The 25,758-nt window shown below is 43.6% G+C and overlaps 1 protein-coding gene across 1 annotated transcript in view; it reads right to left on the bottom strand.

Moving 5' to 3' along the window:
* Window positions 1–25,758, bottom strand: part of LOC107188586 (hemicentin-1-like) — a 115,050-nt gene that overhangs the window by 3,587 nt on the left and 85,705 nt on the right. The window contains exons 3-6 of the mRNA XM_015576897.1: window positions 17,657–17,867; window positions 17,088–17,141; window positions 10,303–10,466; window positions 8,925–9,081 (exon numbers count right to left, since the gene is read on the bottom strand). Of these exons, the coding sequence (XP_015432383.1) occupies window positions 8,925–9,081; window positions 10,303–10,466; window positions 17,088–17,141; window positions 17,657–17,867 (586 nt within the window). The remainder of the gene's footprint in view (window positions 1–8,924; window positions 9,082–10,302; window positions 10,467–17,087; window positions 17,142–17,656; window positions 17,868–25,758) is intronic.

The following is a 25,758-nucleotide window of genomic DNA, read 5'->3' as shown; positions in this document are numbered from 1 at the left end:
ACCATGAAGCTATCATTGATCCTCCCAGATACAATGATCCCAGGATAGCAACCTTACTTGGAACCGCTGACGTTTTCAACGGTTACACGTGATCAGAATACGTGACGTTCTTCATCGTTAATGCAGGCGATAGAGTAGGAGACTAGAGAGGATGAGGCCAAGTCTAAATCTTTGTCGACGCGATTAGGTTCACGGTCGATGGAACGTTTCGTGCATCGAAGCCTATCCCTTGCGGTTTACGCGATTTCCTGACGGCATTCGAGGAGACTGTCGCTACTTGCCGTCGGCCCTCGTGGCCGGAAGATCACGACGGATTCCGGACACCGACGCGCAATCCCTTCCTCGTCCCTTTGTCCAAGGCTGGGTATCAAGGGTAGTTAATTGGCTGCCGGTGCAGGGCACGGTCAATTGACCATCTAATTAGAGTGGCATCGACGGATTTTCGATCGGCGTTGCTTGGCATTAATCGGTGATCTCCAGCCTGGAGGCGCCGAATATTCGTCAATGACACCGAGAGGTGACGTACAGGAAGGGTTGAAGGTGAAAGTAATCCTTCTGGAAATTTATTGCGGGCCTGAGAATATCCTGGTGGCTTGCATAAAGTGTTCAGAAACAGGACAATAATTTTTGTTCAGAGGTAGGTGGTTCTGACATCCATTTTTTTTTCTTGAAAGTCCTCATTATTTTCTGCAATAGAATATGAATACAGGAGGAATAAAAGGAACGTAATGTGGACAGTGACTATGCCCCTTACAGTAAATCATTAATTTAGATCATTTTCGAAGGCTCCTCGGCACTGAACAATAAATATTTCATAAACCAATGGCCATATGCGGCTGAAACAAATATCACCGACTTCAGAATTCCAAGATTTATCAACTGCACTCGAACACTCATCAATGATTTACTATATTACGAATCCTTTGATTTTGCGAACGAATAAGTCTTTCAATGATAACATTAAATGTCTCGCTGAGCACGTTAAACATCGAATATTCACAGGTTGATATTTCATTGGAATTTCTATGACGCTACCAAATGAAATCCCCGTGCGAATTTCCATCTGGTTCCCCCACTCCTGAACTAAAACGTCCAGATATCCTTGGAATAAGTCGCAACATTATTTTCCGTCCGACGAGTCCTCCCAGTGCTCCAATATGTCGCCGTCTCGGCCGAGAGATTCATGGCCGCTTTCGAGATTTTTAAATATATATGCATACATCGGCGTAGACACCGCGGGAGGAACTTCGCGAGGAGTTTAACAGTTAACGACTCCCCGAGCTGTCGTTTATATGGCTCCAAATTTCATTTTCCGCCACGTCCCCTCTTTTTCTCGTGCTGTCCCTTTACCAGCCGGGTTTTGCCACGCTTAAACCCGGGACTTCCTGAAACATTATTAAATTTCAGAATCCGAAATATTCGCAGGAATTGCAACCAAGAAATTCATTTTCTTTCGTCCCTGCTTTGTCTTCGTGTTATTAAAAAATTTACCAGGACGGGCTCTTGCGGGAAACGCGCATGAAAGGATAGACATATGTGTGTAGGAAGTAAGTGCCCTTTTTACTTTGAAACGAATAATGATAAATTATCATGTTGCGGGTTCTTATGCAAAATAATATTTTCTAAATGAATTTTTAAAGATAAGAACAAACGTAAATGTTTTGTCTTCTATTGTATTTCAATGTATAAATTACGAAGAAAATGAATTTTTCGAATATTCTACAACTCTTCCTTGTTACCATTTAGATAAAATTTGCTTCGAGTTTTGCTATTTATAGTCGCAAGCAGAATTGGTTAATCATTATTCCGCCCTAGATACAATCGTTAACGATCTATTTTTCTCGACGTTGACTGGGAAACGCGGTAGATTCCAGCATTCTTCCGAGTACAATGGAACAATTTCCGAACGCGAAGTATTCGTTGTGGTTCGGGCATCGATCGGTTTAATGACCCCCAGAGCATTTCCAAGCAAACAGCGAAGTAGTACTCGACGAAAGATCGACTTCAGGCACGCGGGGGACACACGGGACAATTTCGAAGAGCTCCTACGGGAAACTAGACGAAGTGGAGTGGCACTCGCGTAACTTTCGTAGCTCGTGGATCGTTCGCGAGAGTCGAAAGGGATAGCAACGGGGGGGAACTCTTCGCCGCGACAACAGAGAAGCCCCCATCGTATCCACGGATCGATTGGTTTCCTCATTGAAAAATGAACAAACAAGAAAAAGAAAACGCTTTAATTATTCCACGTAATCCACTAGAAACCGTGAATCTATTAAACAGTGATAATTAAAAGAAATAAGGTAACATCAACAACGATCGTTTGAAGAACTCATCGATCATACTCTTGTTATTATCTACCGTAATTTATCCGTTAAAAGAATAGCGATTAACAATCGACGACGACGGACCGATAACGGAACGATGAAATAATCGGATGGATTTACGTTGCGGAGAAAAACAATGGTAGGAAGGGGGAGGGGGAGTAGTAATCGCGAATCGATTAACGGAGCCGGTAATGGTTGCACGGTAATTCACCGCGAATAAAGCTTTCGTCCCCGGGGATCGTTCAAACGCCAACCCGTGCCTCGAGCTCCGTTGTGACCTTAATAATTTTCCTTAATCACTGCATTATATATTTTAATTCGTTGCGTCTGATAGCACCGGGGCCCGGTGATCTAGAGTTCTTTGGTAAGCCCCTGGTAGGCTAGCTTAGTGGGGGCCACTTATGGCTGATTTATACGATCCATTACCACTACCAGTGACCCAGTAAGGCTGCCCGCCAACCGAGCCGGATCAGCGCCGCTCTTAAGGCTTGATTCGCAAGGCTCCCCCCTCCGGCCACGCAGGCGTTTGGCCTTAAACTGTCCTCGGCGGCGAATCTTATTAAGGTCAACGATGAGAATCACGGTTGTGCCCTCTGACGTCGATATCAATAACAATGTGACGGAATTAACGCCCGTGGATGCTGGTTTGCGATGTCATCGGGAAACGAACATTAGCCTAGATCGCTGTAACTCGCCTCCAGACACCTTCCTGTCGCAGACAATAACAGCTGGCTGACTTTGGACTCGCTGCCAACAGTGGACGAACGATGTTTATTCCTTAGTTACGACAACTGGAGTTTTAGAAATTACGCTGGATCGTTAACTAACTCGAATGATTTTTTAGTACATAGTGACTCGCGTCGGTTTTTCCAGCTGATTTTAAATCGATCGAAATATAGTATTTATTTAAATCAACTGGAGTTTTAGAAATTACGCTGGATCGTTAACTAACTCGAATGATTTTTTAGTACATAGTTCCAGCTGATTTTAAATCGATCGAAATATGGTATTTATTTAAGGTTATGTTTCTGTAGTATTGCAGTGAAAGTCATTGATAACGTGATACAGAACCTCGTATAGAAGACGAAGTGTTTTTTATTGTCTGCGTTCAGAACGCAGTAGAATGAGTCCTGTCATTGATCAGACGTTATTAATACAGCCCTCTTCGATCAAATAACAGAATAAATCCTGACTAAATGACCAGTATGTGACTTTCTCCCATACAAACGGGTAAATTACGACCCATAGGTACTCAATCAAGTAGAATACGACCGTTCCCAGTCAGACATAAATTTACGATCACCTTATTACGAGACAAACGGCCTCGACAAGCTATTTCTTAGTTTCTCGTCAAAGAAATAGGCGTGAACAGTGTCTTCCATCGATCGACGAACATACGTTCGAAAAGCTCGACAATTCGGTGAAGCCTTCCAAGCAGCGCGTTTGAGACCTCGAATAAAATTCAACAGCACGCGTGTGGAATCCGGAGCGCGTACCGTTTTAAAGCGCTTTCACCCAAGTTTCCGCGCTATTACGACCAGCAGCGTAGTTGGCCAAATTTTTGCCCCACCCGGGAAAACTGTTAAACCCCCAGTAATCCGAGCACAACAGCGCTAAAAGCACGTGCATGGCCTTTAACGGGGCATCTCCTGAACGCAGGCCAAATATTAAAATCTTCGTTCGCGAAACAAACATCAAAGACGTGGTTTGGAAAAGAAGGTGCGGTTCACGCGCTTAAAAACAGATCCTGTTGAAGATGAGCCCCAGTAAAAATTCAGGGATTTCAGGGGGAGATGGTTACAGGGGCGTCGAAGATCCTCGAGAAGAAGTCAAAGCGAGAGGCACTCCAGAGAGCGGAGAGGAAACGGTTTTGATCCGAGAGATAGCGAAATGAAAAGGAGACACGGGTGTAGACGTAGGGATGGAACGGTGCAAAACGAAAAATTTCGAAACGAAAGGCCTCTCGAGCTGGGCTACGTGCTTCTAGTTGGTACGAAGATATCGAGGATAGCGACTCGAGAGAGTGAGAGAGGCCACGAATCTCCAGGTGATGTGCAATTAGGAAAATTGAATTCCAGCATAATTAACTTTCTTAATTAATAGAATCGGGGAATTGTATCATTAATCTGGCCGCGTCTGGAAGTGCTCCTGGCAGCTTCTGTCACGCTGGGAGTTTCTGCCTTTCGAATGGCTCGGCCAGGCAAACGAGGAGGGAACGAGACGACGAAAGATGGAACCTCGTTCTAATTGAGGGGGGAAACGTGTGGAGGTGGCGGTGGATGAGACAGGATTGTTGCAGGAGCCAACGACTGCGAGAACGAACGGGAGGGGGAATGGGAACTCGGTGTAAGTTTTGATATATGCGCGACGTTATTTACGATCGCATAAGAATTAGCTCAGACAGCAAGCCTGGGTTCTCAACAAAAACACGACTTTGCGCCGCGGACTGGCGCTGTACTCGGCCACGTTTTTTGCTCGTTCGCTTCCTCAAAAGTCGTTAAATCCTCGCCAGGGTGTTCGTCGAATCAGCCAAATGACGCTTCTTGTCCCGTGGATTGCATCGATGGGACACACGGAGTCTCCTGATCTTAATTCTTTAATGTAAGCATCTTCATTTTACCAAACACTAGTCTGTTATCACAAATACAGCTTTGAAAACTCTTGGGTTTACAAAACGATTCTCCGCAGACTTTCTTAACATAGAAAAATTACTGTATACAACCTTAGTTAGACCTCACCTAGAGTATACATCAGTCATTTGGTCTCCCAACTCAAAAAAATACACTGAACAGCTGGAAAGAATTCAGCACAGATTTTTGAGATTTGCAGAATATTAATTATGCACGTAGAATTGTATCTGGTACATCTTTTTTTTTTTAATATAGCCATTTGTGTTTTTTTTTCTTATATAGCCAGGTAGATCAGTACATAATCAGTACGTAAATTAATCCCCAAATTCTATATTCACATAAACATCCACCGTTTATTTATAACATAACCCAACCATTAAAATTGCGAACTTAAGTACATTCCCAAGAGAATATTTTCGTTCCAGAAATAAAAACGTTAAGACGGTCTGTCATCGTGAAATCACAGTACCAAAGTCTCGCGCGAAAATCTGTCCATCGTGCCCGTGGAAATTGTCAACCAATCAGAGGCCAGGCGTGAAAAATTACCGTTGCGTCGCTTTCAGTGGCCGACGTTCGTCAGAAAGCCACCGAAAGTCATTTTTCTCCGCCCGCCTCCACGGCCGTCCGCGATTAATTAATCACGGGAACGTCGATTTCGTTCGTACCAGTGGGAGGTGATCGATTAATAAAACCGAGCGGGCGGGTTCGTTATTTAAGACGATCGATTCGCCTGCATTCACCGCCGCGTTTCCGCCTTGCCCGCGCAATTTCGTCGACGCGGTGTTTACGGGTGTGAACGCTCATAAAAATCGCCTCGACAGCCGCCTTTAATCCCATCCTCTGTGATGGAAACGCCTCCACAGTCGCGATAAAACGCGTGAATACACGATCCACTGGACAGCGTCGCCCCAGAGTTCTGATTTATCGTCCTGGCGGACGATTTCGAGCTTATAAACGGAAACTGTATTCGCCTTGTGTTGAAAGTAGTCGAAGAAAATCCCTCGAGTTCTTTGTCTGCTTTAAAAATAGTGGAAGGAGTCGTTTTAATTTCTTTGTCGAGTGAAAGGGAAAATAAAATTAATAATTCTGTTTCAGACGCAAGGATTTCGAGGAATTTGTTTCCATTAGTGACCACCAGATCCCGAAACCCCTCACTTGTCCTTGCAAACGTTTACCTGATTGGTTACAGGAAACTTCTACCTGAACGTTCGCGTGTCCTACCTGTCAGTCGTTCCTTGAACTTCGAGTGAGGTGTACGTGTCAGGGAAAAGTCGAATCGTTGAAGAAGGGTCGGGTTTTTTCGCCTGGAAATTGCTGTTGCGGTCTACAATCGAGGTCACCAGTCGACATCAATGCAAGTACTGTTTTCTACTTTTTTTCTCTATTAACGTTCAAAGTGTTTAAATGAATTCTTCCACGGGATATTACGCTGTTTAAACGATTTTATTTTTAAAACCATTGTCATTGACAGGCGTTAATAATTTTTTCTCATAATTCTACGCCTCCACGATTGTTCCTGGTGTTTCATCGAGGCGCATCCGTTTTACAGCGATATTTACGACGAATATTTATGCGAATATTCGCCGTGTTGTAAGCTCGTAAAAATCATCTCCGCGTTGGAGGCGTCGTGACGGTGCCCAGTTTAATTCCGGTCGGTCGGTAATTCTTTCGGAAAACGTTTTCGCTCGATCGTGTGTCCCACCCCCTATAAACATGCGTAAATTCGCAATTTGGAAAACCGTGCGGCGAATTGCCCGAAACTCTGATTTATCAGCCGCGGATCGATAACAGCCCCCACAACGTGGAGCACGGACGAAATGTTGCACGACCGATGTAACAAACGATATTCTCGAGCGTTTCATCATACGGGGGAACCGAGGTATTCAAATTTTGGGGTTGCAACGGGAAAAACACACGGTCCACGCGTGTTTTTAACGTTCGCCCATTCATCGTTCCCTTCCGTGTTGCGAAACGTTTCACGTTGGAAGATTCTTAATGGAGAATTCATACGGTTTTCCGCACTGTGTACTTTATGACACACTGAACAGATTTATTATTCTATTGTGCGTGTCGGATCTTTATGGATGTATTTAGTGTCTGGATAGAACGTAATATCTGATTACTGTATTAACACTATGACGATCAGTTAGATTTGCGAGTAACTTTCCCCAGTGACCAGGGAGTTTTTACTTCACTCTCAAGAATTACTTTATCGTTAATATTTTCCCAGACGAAAGGAATTCTATTCTTATCTCAAATGTTACATTTATTTTAAACCGTAAATGTTAATACCAGCGAAACAGTATTTCACGTCGACCTAAAAGAAAACTAATAATATATATGTTTACTAAATTCACTTTGAAATCGTTATCACTAATCGTCATCAATATTTAATTTAGAGTTTCTCTTAAAAACCGTTAGGGGCCATCTTGCACTCATGGATAATTTACTCGCCTAAAAACCACCGTCAGTGAATACGTTAATTCTTTCCCTGATGAATTTAAGCTTTCTAAAAACCAGCATCGAAAGGGCCCAGAGCTCGTAATCACTGCTATATTCGAGACACCGCGTAATCTCGCATTAGACCAGTTTAACGTCGGTCGACAAGGAGAAATGGGGAGGTTGCCTCGCCTATAAACCGCGTAAATTCGCAATCTGTGGAACTACGAAACGAGTCGGCGAAGTTCTGATTTACGGGCCGCGTCCCATCGTAACATGGGACACAGGGATAAGGACGTCTAGGATGAGAGAGGACGAAGGGATACGTGTGTATCCACGTGCATAGGACGAAGGTGGGCGTCGGTAGTCCAGGAAAAATGTGACGTCGCGCGGTCCCGCCGGTTCCTCGCAATAACTTTCGAAGGAGAATTCACGATAATAGAGACCACTGCCTGTGAATTCAGCATGCAAGTGTGCTTACGACCCTCCTTCATCCCCCCCCCTCCACCCTTTTCCTCGCCCCGAAAACCACGCTCGCCCTTCTTCGCCCGGTTTTCTTTCTTTATTTCTCACAGGGCAGGGACACATGCACCGTCGCCCACTTTTCTCCGGGATTTTTCCCTCCTTCTCGCGCGACCCGAAACGACGTCCGCGGCGAACCGAGGGTCTGAGCCAGACAAATAGTCCCGCCGTGAAATACCGCCGCCTCCTTAAAACTTTAAAGTGTTTCGAGTAATCCTAAGGCGCGACTTTAGATCATGGGGCTGCACACCCCTTCTCCTCGGCGATCCTTGTTTCCCTTTTTCCACCCCCGTTTCTCTTGACTGTGGCCGCAGCGACTTAACCGCCGGGGAATCGAATATAAATCGTGTTAGTCGCTTCGCCGAGGCGTTTTCGGGCGGAGCGTTCTTATTATTGGGTTCGCGAGGCAAGGAACGGAGTTCTTTTGTTTGGTGATTTCGATAATGTCTGTATAGGACGTTTTCGAACTGTGAGTTTTGTTCGAAAGAAAAGTCTAATAAACTATAGCCAGATAGTAGAATTAATAATCCTTTTGAATATTGTATCAACAAAAAGTTATTCTAAAGGTTAACCTCATGTCTGGTCATTACTGGATAATTCTACTTGTATTAAATGATAACAATGTCACTGTTTTACTTGCTTTCAATTTATCTCGCTGTATTGTACATAGAAGATTTTGACAAAACATGACAGGAAAAAATATATCGTACCGATATCCTTGACTGTGCGCCAATTTGTGTACTACGAATCAATAATACCCGATGCATACAGATTCCTCCAATTTCGTTTCTCTCGAAAAAACACGGAGCATCGTACGTAAATATTTTCATCGGGATTTCTTCTGTACATTTTTCTATTTTATTTTTTTTTTTACACGTGAAGTCACCTCCCGTCGATCGTTCCGAAACACTCTGTATAAGTCTTTTCCTGTCACAACGAAGGGATGTCGGGGAAAAGGGGGAAAATGAAAATTGTCCAACGAGCTTTCGAGGGAAATTCCAACGCTAACCTGGCTCGACGATCAGCATTACAGTGTCCGTTCGTCCCTCGGTCGGTCTGCACGAGTATTTCCCGACGTCGTTCGGCGTCACCTCCGCCAAAGTCAATTCGGAAACTGTGCGAGCCGCGCCTCGCTCCGTCTCCACGTTTATCCCGCCTCGTGCCGCCTGTAAACATTCAATGTGGCAAATTCCAACGAAAAACTTCACGCTTGGGATACGCCACGTCTATAGACACTGGGGTGTTTACAATTAACACCTGTCGGTGTTTGGGAAATGCAAATGTTACAATTGAAAAATATCGCGCCGGCTGGGAAAATTTCATAAATCCCGCGGAACCGTTCGCACAGTTCGTAATTTCGTCATAAATCGCCCGGTGAAAATGCATCGCAGAGATCTCGTCGAATAAATTTTCAACCGGCTGGTATCGCGACCCCGATCTTAACCCGTGCGTTTTTCATTCCACGGGTATATAGAATTTGCCTCGATAATTATTTCCCTGTCGAGAGATATTTTTTATCAGTGAATAATATAGTGACTGTGAAGCTGTATAAACAAATTACCGATTCGATCGTTCGGAATAATCTCGAATTATCTTTTCTATTGATTTAGAGTTCCTTCTACCAGAATATACTCTCTCGCAACAGCAGATTCAAATCGGTATTCAGAAAAAATACACAGACCAGTCAAACAGTGTAATTTTAAATTATCCCTGCTGTTGTCCTCACTTATTCTTCATGTTTGTATCATTTATTCTACATGTTTTCGAATAAAGTATATCATGGATGAGTGTTCGAAGACTGAGTATTCAGACACCCCCAAATTGGGGGTGGAGAAGCGCCTCAACACTCAGTGCCGAGGAGTCTTTGACCATTCATCAATCATTCACTGTATTTCCAATGTTGAAATGATTAGTTCTTAAACAATAGGCGATAAACAAAAAGTGTCCGTAAAATGTAAGTACATTGGATGCTAAGAACAAATATTCAAAACCATAATTTTCATTTAGTCATGTAGACTCCATGACACCAGCAGGGTTAAAGCAGAAATTCAGATTGACTTTGGCCCCGAAGATATATCCCGTAAACAATTTCGATTCAGCTCGCCTCGAAGACGCGTCATATTCCACGCACGTAAACAGAAATATCCTATACGAAGGAAAGGGTTGATTCTCATCCAAGCTTCGACCTTGTCGCTTGTTATGATTGACGACCGTGTTTCTTCTGTCTCTGTTGAGATTCCTTCTCGAGTGGTAAGTGAAGGGGTGAGGGGCAACGTGGCGACAGGAGGAAGTGGAAGGATGACAACGACGAGCGGTCCCGTGAAAAAAATTTCATTAGTGCCTCGCGAACGTTCGTAGGGGGTCGGACAAAGGGGGATGTGCGTTACCTGGAATGTTAAGAGTTTGTTATCCCGTAGCCACTGCACGCCCCTGATGGGTCGGGTCTGATACGGGGACAATATGACGCACCTAAGGGTGATCGTCGAACCCGGTGCCACCTTCTGCTCCCGCGGACCCATTATAGCAGCCACTGGCGCCGTGCTCTCGTAACCTGCAACCCATGTACGGAACAAATATCATACGACGGCCCGGTATCGTACGAGATTAGACGGGCTTAAGACGACGTTAAATGGTTTGTCAGCGCCACCTCGTCAACCTGATTATAACAGTGTATTTTCGCCCCTGGCTCGCTTGTATACAGTGACTTTGAACAATGCAACGTGCTCACGGAGTGATTTAGTGTCCTTTGAATCCTTGCTGTGTTTGTGTCTCTGGAGAAATCGTGGCTGTTTTGATTGGTGTAATTGAGATGGCAGGTAATTGCGAATGAGTAAATACACTGATTGTAGGAAATAGAATGGGTTTGATATGGATATCAGTGTTTAAGGATACTGAATTTATAAATTTGAATAGGATTTAATAATGTTTCTGACTAGTGATGGATATTTATAATTGCAAAGGATGTGGGTACTGGTATTACTATATGTGCCAGTGATTATGAAAGTGGCGTAAGTCAAAAAAGCAAAAATAAGGAATTCTTTTCTTATTTTATGTTACGTCAATTTATATTTCAAAATCGTGGAGGAATTTTGGAAACGAACAATGCATGACTTACACCACTTTCCTAGTCAACGGCACACGTGTTAGTGTCACTATTGTTATATGATACGGATATGTTGATGTTACTATTGTTATATTACCGTGTTACTAGTAACAGCACATTTTCATAAACATAGTATACACCTTAGTGAATATTTGAATAAGTAAAGTATCCGATAATAGATAAACACATGAGGCAAGTGGTCATTTTATGTCAAATTTTTAAGTTCGCAAGTATCCTTCCTGAACACTGTAGATTAAAAAACTTAATATTCCCGTTAGAGCCTGCTAAATGTATTCGTTCAAATGTCTGTGCATTCGCTGATAAAGACAAATGGATTATGTCCACAGGAGCTTTTCTATTCGGTCGACTTAAATAAATAAAAAATAGAGGTGGGTGTTCGAAGTGACGTTAAGCAGCTCGTTGCGTCGAGGATGGAGAAAGTAATTACTCAGCGTGGAGCCCCCGTGTTGGATGAAGGGTAGGGGTGGATAAATCCATTTTACGTTTCCGTGAACCGGAAAGAGGGGTGCCGTTGGTTCGTTACACGGTTGTATGTCGTGGATGGGGGTCAAGTTTCACGATTCGGAGGGATCAATGGGAGATTCCTTGGTTTTCTCGATGACTTCATTAGACGACCGGCTTTCGTTCCTTAGTTTTCCATGATGAAAACACCCCCTCGAGGCGAATTAATTACGCTCGCCAGTGGAAGTACCGCCGGCACGGAAGTTCGAGAAGTCGCGGGAACGATCGACCCCATCCCCAGGAATGGAAGTTTTCGCAACTTTTTTAATTGACAGCATCAGCCGTGGCCTCTGATGTATCGCGACCGCGCGGTACCAGGACACGATTCGTTCGTGGCTTTAATATACTTTCCGCACCTTTGATATCTCACTTGTTTTTGAAGATGCAAATACTGCTATAATGAAACAAATTTTCTCAGGGTCATATCTTTCGAATTTTCTAGGTCATCGGTGTTTTTTTAAACGGGACTACATATTTTTACCATCGTCGCGTAATAGTTTGAGGTCAAGACCAATCCACAAATTTGAAGAAATAGGATTAAATAATAATGGAACTACGATAGAGTGATTAGTGCAAAAATATGTCGAAATTGTTGGATGTCATTGTAAGCATTTGTTAAAATAATTTTCAAAAGTAAGTGAGATATTTAAGCTTAGGTGGGACACCCTGTATATCGGAGGTTTTCTATCCCTGTACGTCCTTACTTTAACGTAATTCACATTCGTGTGGGATTCTCATAATCCCATTGGATATTCTACGTTAAATATTTCTTCCATGAAACATCGTTTGAGGAAGACGGAAATAATAGTTACGCGCTTTAATGTTACGGAATAATTTTAATTAATACGGAACGTTCTGTACCTCCGCGAACAGTAGACACATCCAGGCACAAAGAAAAAGTATTTCCCGCTGAAGCGGCGGAAAAGGAGGTAGCGCAGCAGCGGGGACACACTGTCAAGTTTGTACATTTTAATTTAGAGGGTCGAGCCAAGTACTCGTTTAATATGCGTGCCGCCGCGAAACGACGCGTTTTCTTCTCCCGTCGCGAGAGCGTTTCGTACGCTCCAGTTCCTGCTTAAAATCGAACTGTTCTTTCTCTCTCTATGTTCTCCAGGCAGCTAACCACCCACCCACTCCATCGACGTTCCATTCCTCCGATTTGATTGTATTTCTGAGGACCCGATAATTCACGATCAGTTCGATCCAAGATTCGTTTAAACGAAACTCTATAGAGTGTCCTCATTTTTAAAGAATCTCTGGAACAGTTCTCCAATTTTTTAATATGATTATACTTATTTATTGTGTGTTTATTAACGTTTTTGTTGCCGAGGCTCGGGCTTCGGGTAAGAAAAAATATTTTTAAGGTGTTGAAACGATTGAAGTGGGTCCCCAGTTTCTAACATTCATGGAATCTTAACTGTATTTTGAGAATTGTGGTGCCCAAATGGTATCGACCAATATTGTTCACCAATTTTGTCTTCATCCAACCTGTTTCCCAAACATCTAACCTCGAGCCCGCATTAAAATTCGCTGAACCCAAAAGATACCTCCTGAACCCATCTCAAAACTGCGCAGGACAGTTGCGTGAGGCACAGAACGTTCTCCCAAAGGAACCAGAATTCCGATTCACTTACCGCGAGTCGAGCCTTGAGTCTCTGTATTAAAACGCGACCTACCTCGCCACGGAGAACCAAGAAATTCCGCGAAAAAAGAAATGGCGTAGGACCGAAAAACAAGGGGTTGACAAAATGGCGGAAAGTTTTGTTGGTCGTCTAGAAATTGGAGTTTAAAGTGTGCACAAACAGGGGATGGTCGTCCCGTACTCGAGACGAGAATGATGCGGTCTAATAATTCATCAGGAGGGGAAAAGGGTCGAAACAATATGTCTGAGGGGGTGGGAGGGTGTGAAACGTAAGGTGGACGTGGCGTCGCGATAATGTTCGGGAACGATTATACATTATTCAACGGGGGAGCATCGCGGTTCAGAGCCGTTTAATGCCGCGTTTTCTCGAGCCGCGGACCTCTTCTGAGCCACGACCATGCCCACGACCAGGTGACGAGGAAAAAAAAACCGTGGAGGAAGTAGGAGGTTTTCCAGGACTACCGGGATTAAGGATAATCCTATTAGACTTGAATTAATCCCCCTCCATCCCTCCCCATCCAGAAACTGCATTTCTCCGTGGCGAAATATTACGTTATGCCGTTTATTACTGTACACACCGCTGCAGCCTGTTTTTCCATCGCGCCCCTTGCTTTTCTTTGCCACCCTCGTTTTCCATCGCCTGGGAAACTGCTTGCGTTTACCCCTCGCGACGTTCAATTGCTTCTTCTGCTGAATTATCATTGGTACGTACTATTGCGTGTAATTTCAGGTAAACGTTCTTAATGGTGGGAACGGTATGAATTTATTCTGTTCGCAGCTTAACCCTTTCGATACCATAGGCGACTGTATTCTACTGCCTCGAAGCGAGCTCCGTGGAAATTCAAACAGTTCTTAACCCTTTCATTCCGAGATTATTTCAAAATTACCAAAGATATTTGATTTCATAATTCAGAATAGGTAGTCATAGGAACGAACGGGTTAAACTCGTGGAAGTATGTGTAATTTTAAATTTTATTCCCATTACGTTTCTACTGAACGTTCTTCAGATGTTATTTATAATTTAATGTCTAAACGTATGGAAGTATTGTCAACTTTCATATTCCTCCACAATGCGCCTGCAGTTTTTAAACTTCTATATCCGTATCGAAAGGGTTAGGATAATAAAATTCGTGATAATATTCAGTATTAAAAATCATTTCAAGCTTGTCGAGAGTTGTATATTTTTATTCCATAGTAACGTTATTTCCGTACACGTTTAATAGAATATTCCCTGGAGCTTTGGGGGGATCCATCAAAGAGATTCTATTTATAAACATGCGATATTAATGGAGGTTGATGCGTTTCCTTGACACCAGTAAGAGATAGAGGAACGGGTGACACCTTTATACACTGTCGACCCGTTAAAAAATCATCCGACAGACGCTTTTTATTTCCTCCCCCTTGCCACCTGCCCCGGACACGGTCGACATCAATCACTTAAGGATAAGTGCGCTTCTTCGCTGGCTTTGACGGCCGGGATCTGTCGTCGATTCTTCTTGCGCCGTCCTTCTGGACGGTTCATAATTCTTTCCAAGTTCCATCATTTCATCCCCGGTACGGAGCGAGATTTCTGGACCTTTTCTTTATTGCTTCCGAGCCGGCCCCCGGTGAAATTTTCCCCCGTCCGCGTTCATCGTCGTCGAACCGCCGCGAAATTGCTATCGGCTTTAAGTCGACTGCGATCAGAGAGAGGGAGAACGGTTCCGTGATGTTTCCAACTGGATGGGGGAATGCGCCCGCGTGCTTAGGCAACCGATTTCTCTCTATTATCGCAAATCACGAGGTTCTTTCATTTCGAGAACTCCCGCGAATATTGCGAGCCTTTAATCATTCTCCTCTACGGAACCTTTTTTTTATACATCAGAAACTACGTATGATTATAAATCAAGATGGAATACATTTTCATTTCTTTCACTCGTGACTTTGGAAATTAAAATTTCGACAGTGTTTTATGTAATGTAGATTCGAAGATATAGGAAATTCTGCTTCTCGATGTTCATGAGCCAGCGGTTAACAAAACTTTCTCGTTTCGGGAGCTATCGTACCGTATGGAAACAATGAAGAAAATTGTAAAGAAAAAACTAGTAGAAATTGTAGAAAACCTTCTGTAACCAGGCAAAGAAGCAATGATAAGGTAATCCATTGTTTTCGTACAGTACAATAGCTCCCAAAGCGAAGAAGTCACTTGCTTAAACCGAAACAATTATTCATACCTCTGAAAATATTATTTTTTCGACTCTTGTTTAATACGACTTTTTTCACCATTTGGTGAGTACTATCTACTCAAGAAGTTATGAACCCTTGCTTTGTATCACCCTGTATATTCGGTTAAAATGAAACTCCGTTTCACGTAAATTGAACGTTGTCTTTGACAGAATCATATCGACGGAAAACTCGACTGTCACAATCATATAAACCGATGGAATTCGCGGAACGAACTGCGGAGCGGATCGTTTAAGTCCGATATCATTCCAGGGTTTCCCATGAGTCTCGTAATTCCATGCGATAATAATTACACCGGTGGCTTCATATACTACAAACGCGAGGGTGGGGGCTAATTATACATTTCAGAGAACGGAAATTTAAGTATCGTCGTGAAAACGACCGAATACCATTCCACGTGCCGGGTAATATGCAAATGCTGCAACAAAGTTTCGGGCCCCACGTGATATATACCCGCCAGAGGTTTTCGCCCGTGACTATCGCCGTGAACAACAGAAATATCTAATAATTCGCCCAGGTCCGGGAAAGTTCCCCCGCGAGGGTAGGTGTGGGCGGGAAACGGAGCGTCGTTAGTTACGAAACGTGCGTTCTGATACCACTCGTAAAAGCGTTGCGTAATTCCTGCTTTCAAAAATTAGCTGCGGTAGATCGCGGTAAACAGCCGTTGAACTCTCTCGCGGAACTTTCCCCGCCGGAATGGTCTGGATTTCGACTGGAAAGTTTCGGGAATCGCTGGAATAAGGTTGAAAACGTAGTTTAAGTGTCATGGATCGGGAAACCAAGCGGAATTATCCGGCGAAAAATTGTATTCTCCGAGAAACTTCGTCGAGAGTCTGGAAATATTCTCTGACTTTCTGAGGAATCGACGAAAAAAGGACGGTGCTTGGGTAGACTGGAAAAGTAGACTTTGAAACTGACCAGAAAATAGACATTCGAAAGAATTTATTTTAGCGGGTTATATCGTTAAAAAAGGATGGTAAGAAGTAGTCAACTTTTGCAAACTTATGTACAAAACCACTTTCTTACTGAAATATAATTTGAGAACAGTAGTATTAAATCTGTGCCCTATGTAGAACATTGTTCTACAATTCGTAAATATTTTCCACTTTTTCATGTACTCCTGAATAATTATTGGATGACAATAATCACGATGATAGATACATTGTCCGCGAATAAGAGACGAAAATCGAGGGGGTGGTATTCGACGGAACCGAAGGCCTGGATTAATTCCCGTGAGTAGCTCGCACGGAAAAACCTTCGATGAAGCTTTGATTGCATTGCCTGGACGTTGTGTATATATTTGCGCGAACTGTCAATACGTGACGGGAAATTTGCAATAGAACGCCCCGAATGAACGGCAATCCGACGCGAATTGTTTGATTGAAAATATTTTTTAATCATCCCCTCTCCGATGGAATCCCATGAAACACAGTATCGAGTCGTCGCGCGAATTTTGTTTACTTTCCCGCGCGTGAATTTCGATCTTCGGCCGTGGGGATAAGGCTTTATTTCAATTTATGAATTTTCTGGTCCCAGCTACGTCGTCGAGTCTTTCGGAGTCCACCATCCGTTTCGATTTATTTCGAGATCTTCCGTGCCTCGACAAGAAGAGCGTACAATGAAGCGGATGGGAGCCACGTTAAGGCCAGAAATAGACCATCGACTCCGCGGCGTTCACTTACTTATTCGTGTCTGCTGTGAATGCGGCTCGTCGTAGCCCTCCGGCTTGTCGGCATCTAGAAAGAAGAAAAAAAAGCGCGATGGCCAGTCATCAAAATGCAATTTGTCACACGTGCCTCGCGACAGCTAAATAACATTTGAAATTGCCCCCAGGGGAATCTCAGATGATTCCCTTCGTATTTTACGACACTCGTGGGGACCTTGAATGAAATGTGACTGTTCAGCAATTGTTCGTTACCCTATAGGAAAAGAATTTTAAATCGAGCCCTTTCATCGACTAGCGTCGTAAATCTACTACACTGCTCAGACCAATTAGAGACCACTGTTAGAACCAATTCGGAAATAGGAAAGCGTAAAAATATTTAAAATAACATCGAACTTACAAACACTTATTTAATTTCTACAGTTTTGTGGATGCAACTATACTGCTCACATTAGCAATCCCCTAATTCTTTTGAGCAGTGTATTTAGGAGATTCGAGCGACATTTCGGAGTTATTAAACGAGCTTAAGGGGACAATTCAATTTGACGGGCGTGTTTGAACGTAGCACAGAGCAGAAGAAGCAATTACCTCGCACGGACAGCTGAACCGCATACATCATCTTGGGCTCGGTGTTCACCTGGCATTCGTACTGGCCCGAGTCAGTCTTCCTCGCGTTGTTCAGCCTGAGAGTCCACGCGTCGCTGCCCGGTGTGTGCTGAGGACCGAACCTCGTGTCTGAACTGAACGGGCTTGTCCCGGACGTGAGGATGTGCAGGTCCTTGCTCCTCATCCAGGACACCTGGACAAAACGGTCAACGTTGGACATTCCCGACGTTAATAGAATTAACGCGTGTTCGTCGCATTAAACGGGCAGATCTGGCCGGGAAACAGGGGCAAATATTTTATAATTACTTCCACCATTCTAGTCCGTCTCGAATACCAGGGAGCTTTTTCGAGGTTCTGGACGATTCACCAGGTGGACAGGATTTTGCTCAATTCTATTTTAAATCACTCCTTGTTTTACTTTAACCCTTATCCCTTGTGTCAATTTGACACAGTTTTCTCTTAAGAAATTACGTTATCGTTTCATGTGTAGATAAATTTATCGGACGGTTCGTGACTTTTACTTTAAAGAATTTGTAAATTTAACTATTTGTAAGCTCATTATATTATTCTTCACCAAATTAAGTTGGGAAAATGAGGGATGGATGAGGGTTACACCAGCCAGAGGGGTTCAAAAATTGGTACAGATTTGGGAATATTTATCATAGATAATTACTAAAAGTTTCAACTTTTCAGAGGATGTAGAGGAGGTAAAAATGTTGCAAAATAGCGGAGTTATTTGCTAATTTCGAAACCTCTGCTGTCAAAACATCGATAGCTACATGAATCCAAATCTCTACATACTTTGGATTTATTTTGAATCCTAAACTAGGGGATGGTATACAATTTCCAATCAAAAGTCTCGAGGCATTTCTCGCTCTTTAGCCAACAGAAGATTTCTCACATACAGATCGTTGATTTTTATGTAGCACAGATTTCCCCTAATTCGACGTGAACTGCGTTCACATTTCGATTCCATCGAAACCGAATCAAGCATGAAAAAAGTTATCGGATGCAGTAAATGATGTCATAAAAAAGAACTTCCATCGTTCGCAATGTTTAGAGCTCAGGCCACTGCCACGAATGTGGAAGAGAAACGACTTCGATCGGTCCCATAAACGCAACGATTCAAGGCGGTTGGCGTGAAATTTCCCCCGCTAATGACATGCATTCTGTCGGCTCGGCGTCGCTTAAGCCTCATCCGATATGTACGGCTACAAATGCGTCGGTCCGCCCCTCTCCACCCCTTAAAACTGAAGCCGCGGCGGAATGCACACTCGCCGCCCGTAAATCAGCTCCGCTCTCTGTTACGACTTATTTCCTTCCCGACTCCGCTACTTTACACCCGTGTTACGACCAGGGTGTAATACATAACATAGTAACGTGTTACGACGTCGTTACCCTATGGCCGAGATAACGGATGGGCACTGTTAAAAGAAAGTTCGGATAGTGGAGGAGATAAAGGTGGAGTTTAATGGAGCGACCATGGGTGAGAATCACCGTTCACCTGGTCGAGAAATAGATTTCGAGAATCTCCATGGAATCTAAACTGAAATTATAGAATACAGTAAATCATCGATGAGTGTTCGAAGGCTGCTGGGCCTTGAAAAGTCCCCAGGTGTAACGCTGACTTTTTAATGAGGATTAGAACAGTGATAAAGCTGGAAAATCCAATGATGTTTGTTTCAGCCGTATATGATCATTAGTTTATGAAATATTTAGTGTTCAGTGCCGAGGAACCGTCGACACTCATCGAAGATTTACTGTGCCAAGACCGTAAGAATGGTGGATATTTATGTAGTTGTAATTTTATCAAAATCAGGGTGAAAGAATCGTTGGACGGTGGGATGGAAACTATTTTTATCGTGGACAACAATTCGCCGAGTAATTTAAAATGTCAGTCCAGTTAATATACGGTCGTAATTATTCGTTCTTGCAGCAGCAAATAAAATCGGCGATTTTCTTATGTCACTGGCAAGCTCGATTAATAAAACGCGGCAATGAACTCGGCTCGGGCAGCTCCGTGTTCCGTAGTTGGAGCCACCTTTGACATATCTTATTGCTCCCGGCTAAATAATTAATCCCCGACCACCCCCATCCTCCACACCCCTCGCCAGCTGGGAATCCTGGAAAAGGGAGGGAGACGGGTAATGGGAGTTTACTGATTACTCAGTTAAATTCACGAGTTTCTCAACTGAGCGAACTATTTCCTGGTTCCTCTGCTAGCTTGATTCATCAATTCTTATGAGTTTTCTCCGCCTCCGACGTGCCCTATCCCCCTCTCCCGGGAGGATTTAATCCTTAATTCCTCTTGGGCAGTTTACCTTGCGACGGGCTTTTCATTGGCAGGGTCTCTCTTAACTTTGATCGATGTGCCATCTTGTCTGCGGACTCTTTAAAGTCGTGAAATTAAATTAAGGCTCTTCGTTGTTCCATGGGCGTTTGACGGGGTTACGTTGCGACCAGGCAAGTTAATTTTCGCTTGCGGGTACTCTAAAGTCGTTCTTTCTTTTTTCTTAACAATTTGCTAGTGATTCAACGAAGCAAATATTATTCTCTTTCGATAGGAATAACAAGTGGAGTGTTTGGAAAGTGTTAGTATCTCATTTGGATACGTATTATTACTCGGTAACTAGAAAATATATTTCCGAAGATATACAAGGTGTTCAAAAAATTGGTCTAAGGATAATTTCTGATCAACACAGGTCCTTAAATCAATCCTTTCTATGCCCCTCGTCTTGCACTTTTTTTTTGGAAAGCCCTGTATAGATAGAGATGAATCAACGTGTATTTTAAATATGTAATTCGAACGTCCGTACTAGAATCGACTGGAATTTCCAGGAAGACCTAATACTGTTACGTTACACCCCAGGAAATATTTAGCTCGCCGATGCAGAACTTTAACAGGCTCCCAGTTACCCCTCCCCCAGATCGATATCGAACTCATCAGACGATCAGGTCCGTTGATAAACAACAACACAGACCTTAGAGGAACTTCGACGACAGCACAGAGGAAGCTAACGTATATACGCGAGACCGTATCGGAAGCGTTACGGTTGCCCGGCGTCGATTTAATTACCGATTAATCCGAAGTTCTTTTGTTCCCCTTTGAATAATGCCTACGCGCGCCGACAGACACGGTTCTCGCGTCGCCACGGTTGTTTTAATAACGACGATAAATCTACGGCCGGTTGAATGTACACAAAGCGAAACGGGCGCCACTTTTAACCACCGGTCGAACTGTCTCGATGCCGATATGAAAGTACAGTGGATGCAGAAAATTCGGACGGAGTGGCCTTAAAAAATCACGAAAACTAAAACTTACAAGAAGGGGACTCTACGTCGACGATTTTAATGTAACCTTTAGAACATGTAATCGAGTTCTTCCTCTTCAGAAATCACCCGCAGATACACAGTGTTAGATACTTAAAAGCTCTTGAGTTATTTGTTTTTATTAACATTAGAACTACCAAAGCAGTCAATGTGACTGGTTGGTACATTCTTATAACGACCATTAAAATGTCATAGCGATGCATTCTTTCATATCTTTTACAACTTTCATTCCACTACGAAACTGAAGAAACCAGTTGATTTATAGATTTATATATTTTCAAAAATTTTCCACGTTTATCAAACAAAGTGTTAGGTTGTTATAGGATACAGAATTATTCCTTCCACAATAATGTTTAAAGTCTTAGAGTTCAGTTCTGGTCAATTTCACTGATTCAACAGTAGTATTGCAGTATAGATTCTCCGTCGTGACCGACTGCTCGACATATTCTCGATACGCTCTCCCAACAAATCATCGCCACCCGTTTCTTCTCGTCTCTGTTCTCCACCGTCATGCCGCGAAGTTACCGATAGGAACACAGTAACTCGATCTAGATACGAAATGACTGTACATCGATAACCGGATATATAATATCCCACTGTTGGACCTGTCGAGCCTCGAAAAAATATGACCGATCGGATAACGCGCTATCCGACTAGCATCCTTCATTTTCGAACCACTGGCACGACGACTGTGTACTTTCTTCCCTCGCTCACTTTTCCGGGCTCTCGTAACCGGACTGTAAAGCTGCGGGAAATATTAATCGTAACGAGGAAGCTCGCCTTTTTGAAGAGTTAGGCGCGCTCGCGCTTGTCTCGCCGAGAGCCGCGCAAACCTTTGCTCATTACAAGACGAACGAAAGCACGAAAAGGGAATGTATTATCAGAGGGAATTATGCAGATATCAGCCAGACATGAGCGCGTTTCCACCTTCTTTCGAGTGTGTCAGCTGGCTTTGGTATAGAAATCTCATCAATAATTTAAAACACTTGCATTGATTAACTTCCCGTGTAGCTATCGTCGGAATTTCCATTGATTGTACTACTTGCAATTTCTAGAATTTATTCTCCAGCTGTGCTTCTGTCGATCGCTAGCTTCCCACGGAATAACCTGTTACTACGTGTCTCGGAACACGTGCATGGATCACTTTTCGTTTCAGTGTCTTCCATTGTCCATAAATCTGTCGTATGTACAGTAAATCCTCGATGTTTTAATAACGTTTAGCTCAATGCTAGAACTTGAACTTCGCAAGTCCATGATATTTGTTTCAGCCGTACGTGATGATTAGTTTCGGAAATATTTAACGTTCAGTACCGAGGAGTCTTCGAGCACTCATCGAGGATTTACTGTATTAATACATTATTCCATGATAACCGATTATTTATCTTCATAACAGCACTCTATTATTCACAAATCTGACATAAGACATCGGTTCGTCAAATTTCAAGATCGATTAACATCGATCATCCAGATTCTACTAGAAAATGCTCTAAATATCTCAGCTACCCTCATCTTTCTCCACCTTCCCCTGCAATCAGTCACACTCCAAAGAATGCCTCAGGAACATTTTCGTCTCACAAAACAACCAAGACCGCTTATTATAATCTATTCAATCCAGATTCAAAGCGACCATTCCCGTATGATGGAGGGGGTTGGGTACAGGGTGTAAAAAAATTCCCAGAAACGAGACGGGGGCCGTGCGCGATATCAGTGTCGGACGTAACGAGAAGAGAATCCGGGCGCCGCGTGCGGCTGATTTATACAATAATAACGTAAGCAGCACACGCCGTCCCGTAATGGTCCACGGCGTTACGACGAAGGTCATAACGTTAGGGGTGCGAAGAATGTACGGTTGCGCGCTCGGTTGGGCGAAGAAGAGGGGTGGTGGGGGGGCTGTGTATCATGGCATTTGGTCGTATGCCAGTTTACTCGAGTACAGGTCGGGATGGCACCGAAATAGAACTGGCTTTGAGGTCGCCTCTCGCGGAGGAGCGTGCGGAAAAGACGAGAGGGAAAAGCTACGACGAGAGGGGGAGAATGCGCGCGGAGTCGTCGCGGGCGTAGAGACAAAAGGACGGGGCAATATACGAAGCCGGCATAACCGCTTTCATCTGCTACGTCGACACAGTTCGCCGGATAAAAATGCAACTCCTACCAAGTCGTTTCGCCGCAACCTTACGAGACTCGCTGCTCGTTCCACGCGTCCTCTGCCATCCCCCCCAAACCCCCTCCTCGAGCGGCTGCCTTATGCTCGACTGGCAGACCATCCCCCCACTTCAACCGGCCTCGAGGATCGAGCGTACACACGACACGAGTGTTTCTTAAATTAGACGCTTCCGTGTCGTTGCCGCGACCTGGAAATTTTTGGATTCCTGCGAATCTTGCTTGTTGTCTACCCGGGAAATGAACATTTGTGGGGGTGGGGGGGCCTCTTATTGCGTTGGAGGAGGTTTCCCCAGCTGTTGAGATTACTTAGGGAAACGGTTTCGAACGCGTTGAGATTCTTTCGAGTTGATTTGATGGTTCCGGGGGTGCTGGAAAATGTGTGGGGAACGTGGAGTTGAATATTATCGTGGGAGATTCATTTTTCAGTAGTATGAGTGTATGCGTGGGCGGACGACAGATGGTGGAACTGTTTAGGGGAGTTTTGATAAGAGAATCTAGAAGAGAAATTAGGGGAGATTGGTAAGAAATGAGTATTAGAAACATATTTCTACTGTCTCCGGGTTCAGTAAAGGATTTTCTGGAGATCCTTGAATTTTAAGGGATACAAGCCAACGTATGACCCTTTAGAAGTAGTTAGAAATTAGTGGTTCACCGCCTACACCTTAGAATCTGTGTTTCCTAGCAAAATCATTTACTCTGGTCGCCATAGTATGATAAGAATAGTGCTGGTAGACTCGCCCCTTGGTCCCAGGACATTATTAAAAGGATTCGATTCCCCCCTCGAATTTATGTCTCCGCGAAACTTTTCGGTGAATGAAAGTCCTGCAGATAAGTCCTGGAAAAGCGATTTCCCGCGGCTGGAAATTGTTATCGAACTGCGATTTTTCATTGGCTAATTGTTCACCGATGTAATTCCAATGAAGTACACGGGAAGAATTCACCTAATCTGTTCGTGGCATCCGGGTTTTCGAATTGTAATTGCCAACGGGGACCGTCAAACAAAGTCCAAGAATAGATTGATTTTATAATGCGAGGTTCGGTAATTAGTTGTCATAGAATGATGAAGAATGAAGAATATTCCTCCGTGTACACGGAGGAAACTTGTGGAATATTTTTTTTCTCAGCAACCAGCGGCGGGAAAATGCTTGCCGTCCGTTTTTTAATCCGATTTCGTTTATCGAGAGAAAGTCGAATATCGTTCGCGGGAAAAAAATTGCGACGGCATGGTACAGGCTATCCGTCGACGCGGATTACGCAGGGATCGTCCCCGTGATTTTTCGAACATCTCGACGGCCACCAACGACGACGACTAAGACAGAATAATTAACCCATCGTCGATTATTCCATAGGAAAATGTCCACCGAACTCGATAGAAGGGACTCGATTTTTCTCGACTGGACGACTAGACAGGATCGTCGCAGGATTCTTATTCATAGTTCCAGGATAAAGTTTCAGGAATATTCCGCGACCGGAAGAGGCGGCACAAAAGCTTCTTTGAAACCTTTTTCATTTCTGGAAGCGGGATTCGATTAAAAAGTTGAGGGCAAATGGAATCTCGCGGTTACGACGGCGGCGCTGAAATCTGTCGGAAAATAAATTTTCACGGCGGAAGTCGGTCTTGGTTGCTATTGAAAATTTCACTGTTTCCGTGCTTTCTGTATTATTTTCACTGAAATTGTCCCGCGAACCTAATGAATAATTCAACTCGAACTTTTAGCTGTTACCCCCGTTGTTTTAGAGCTGCGTATCAATCTCGGAACGAATGAGACAACTTTTCGAATTCCCGCATTGCGCCGCTCAGCCCTGGAGACATATGCCACGCTTTCCGTTGACTATACTACTTGTATTTCCGAAACATTGATTCTTCCCGCGTTTCATTTCATTACCATGCTCCTATTACTTATACCTCTAACCAACGTCTTCGAGGACTCTTATAAATCAGTATAAACACCACAATAGTAAACGAAATTGCGCAAGAGTGATTTGTAAAATCTTTCGAAAAAGGTATGTTTCCATAGGGATGTTCTCACAGTATTCGAAGATTTAACTGCTTCCACGTGTACTTTATTATTGTATCCAAAAACGTTGCACAAATTTAATGAATAATTTACGTGGAACCTTTTCATTTATTCACATTGTTTCGACACCGACATATCAATCTCGTAAATAATACAGCAAATGACTTAATCTGTGCCCCGTCCATCAGGTGTATTCTCTTTTTTTTTTTGGTTAGCAGCGTGCCACGTAATGCGCATAAAAGCGACGAGAGAACGACCACGTCGACACACCACCCTCGAGGGGGTGGCGAACGTGGGCGCGGCATAAACCTGACCTAGACTAACCTAAACTAATCGGTGACCAACAACGGGGTCCCCGGGTCACCGAGCTTTTATCGATTACCTTCCTTGCGTTACACATTGCCTCCACCGAGACAGTAATTATTACGCGATTCTCGAACGTCCCGATACCATAAAGACCTTCAGAACCAACTTCCTCTAATTTCATAGTTTCCAGTTTAATTACAACGACTATGTCTCCCTAGCAAGACTCCCTTTCATCCATCATACGTATTTCACTGTTTAATCTTCTCG

This window comes from Dufourea novaeangliae, unplaced genomic scaffold (genome assembly GCF_001272555.1).
Source record: "Dufourea novaeangliae isolate 0120121106 unplaced genomic scaffold, ASM127255v1 scaffold133, whole genome shotgun sequence".
Lineage (NCBI taxonomy): Eukaryota > Metazoa > Arthropoda > Insecta > Hymenoptera > Halictidae > Dufourea > Dufourea novaeangliae.
The sequence above is the reverse complement of the archived record's forward strand: the minus strand, read 5'-3'. Positions and strand labels throughout refer to the sequence as shown.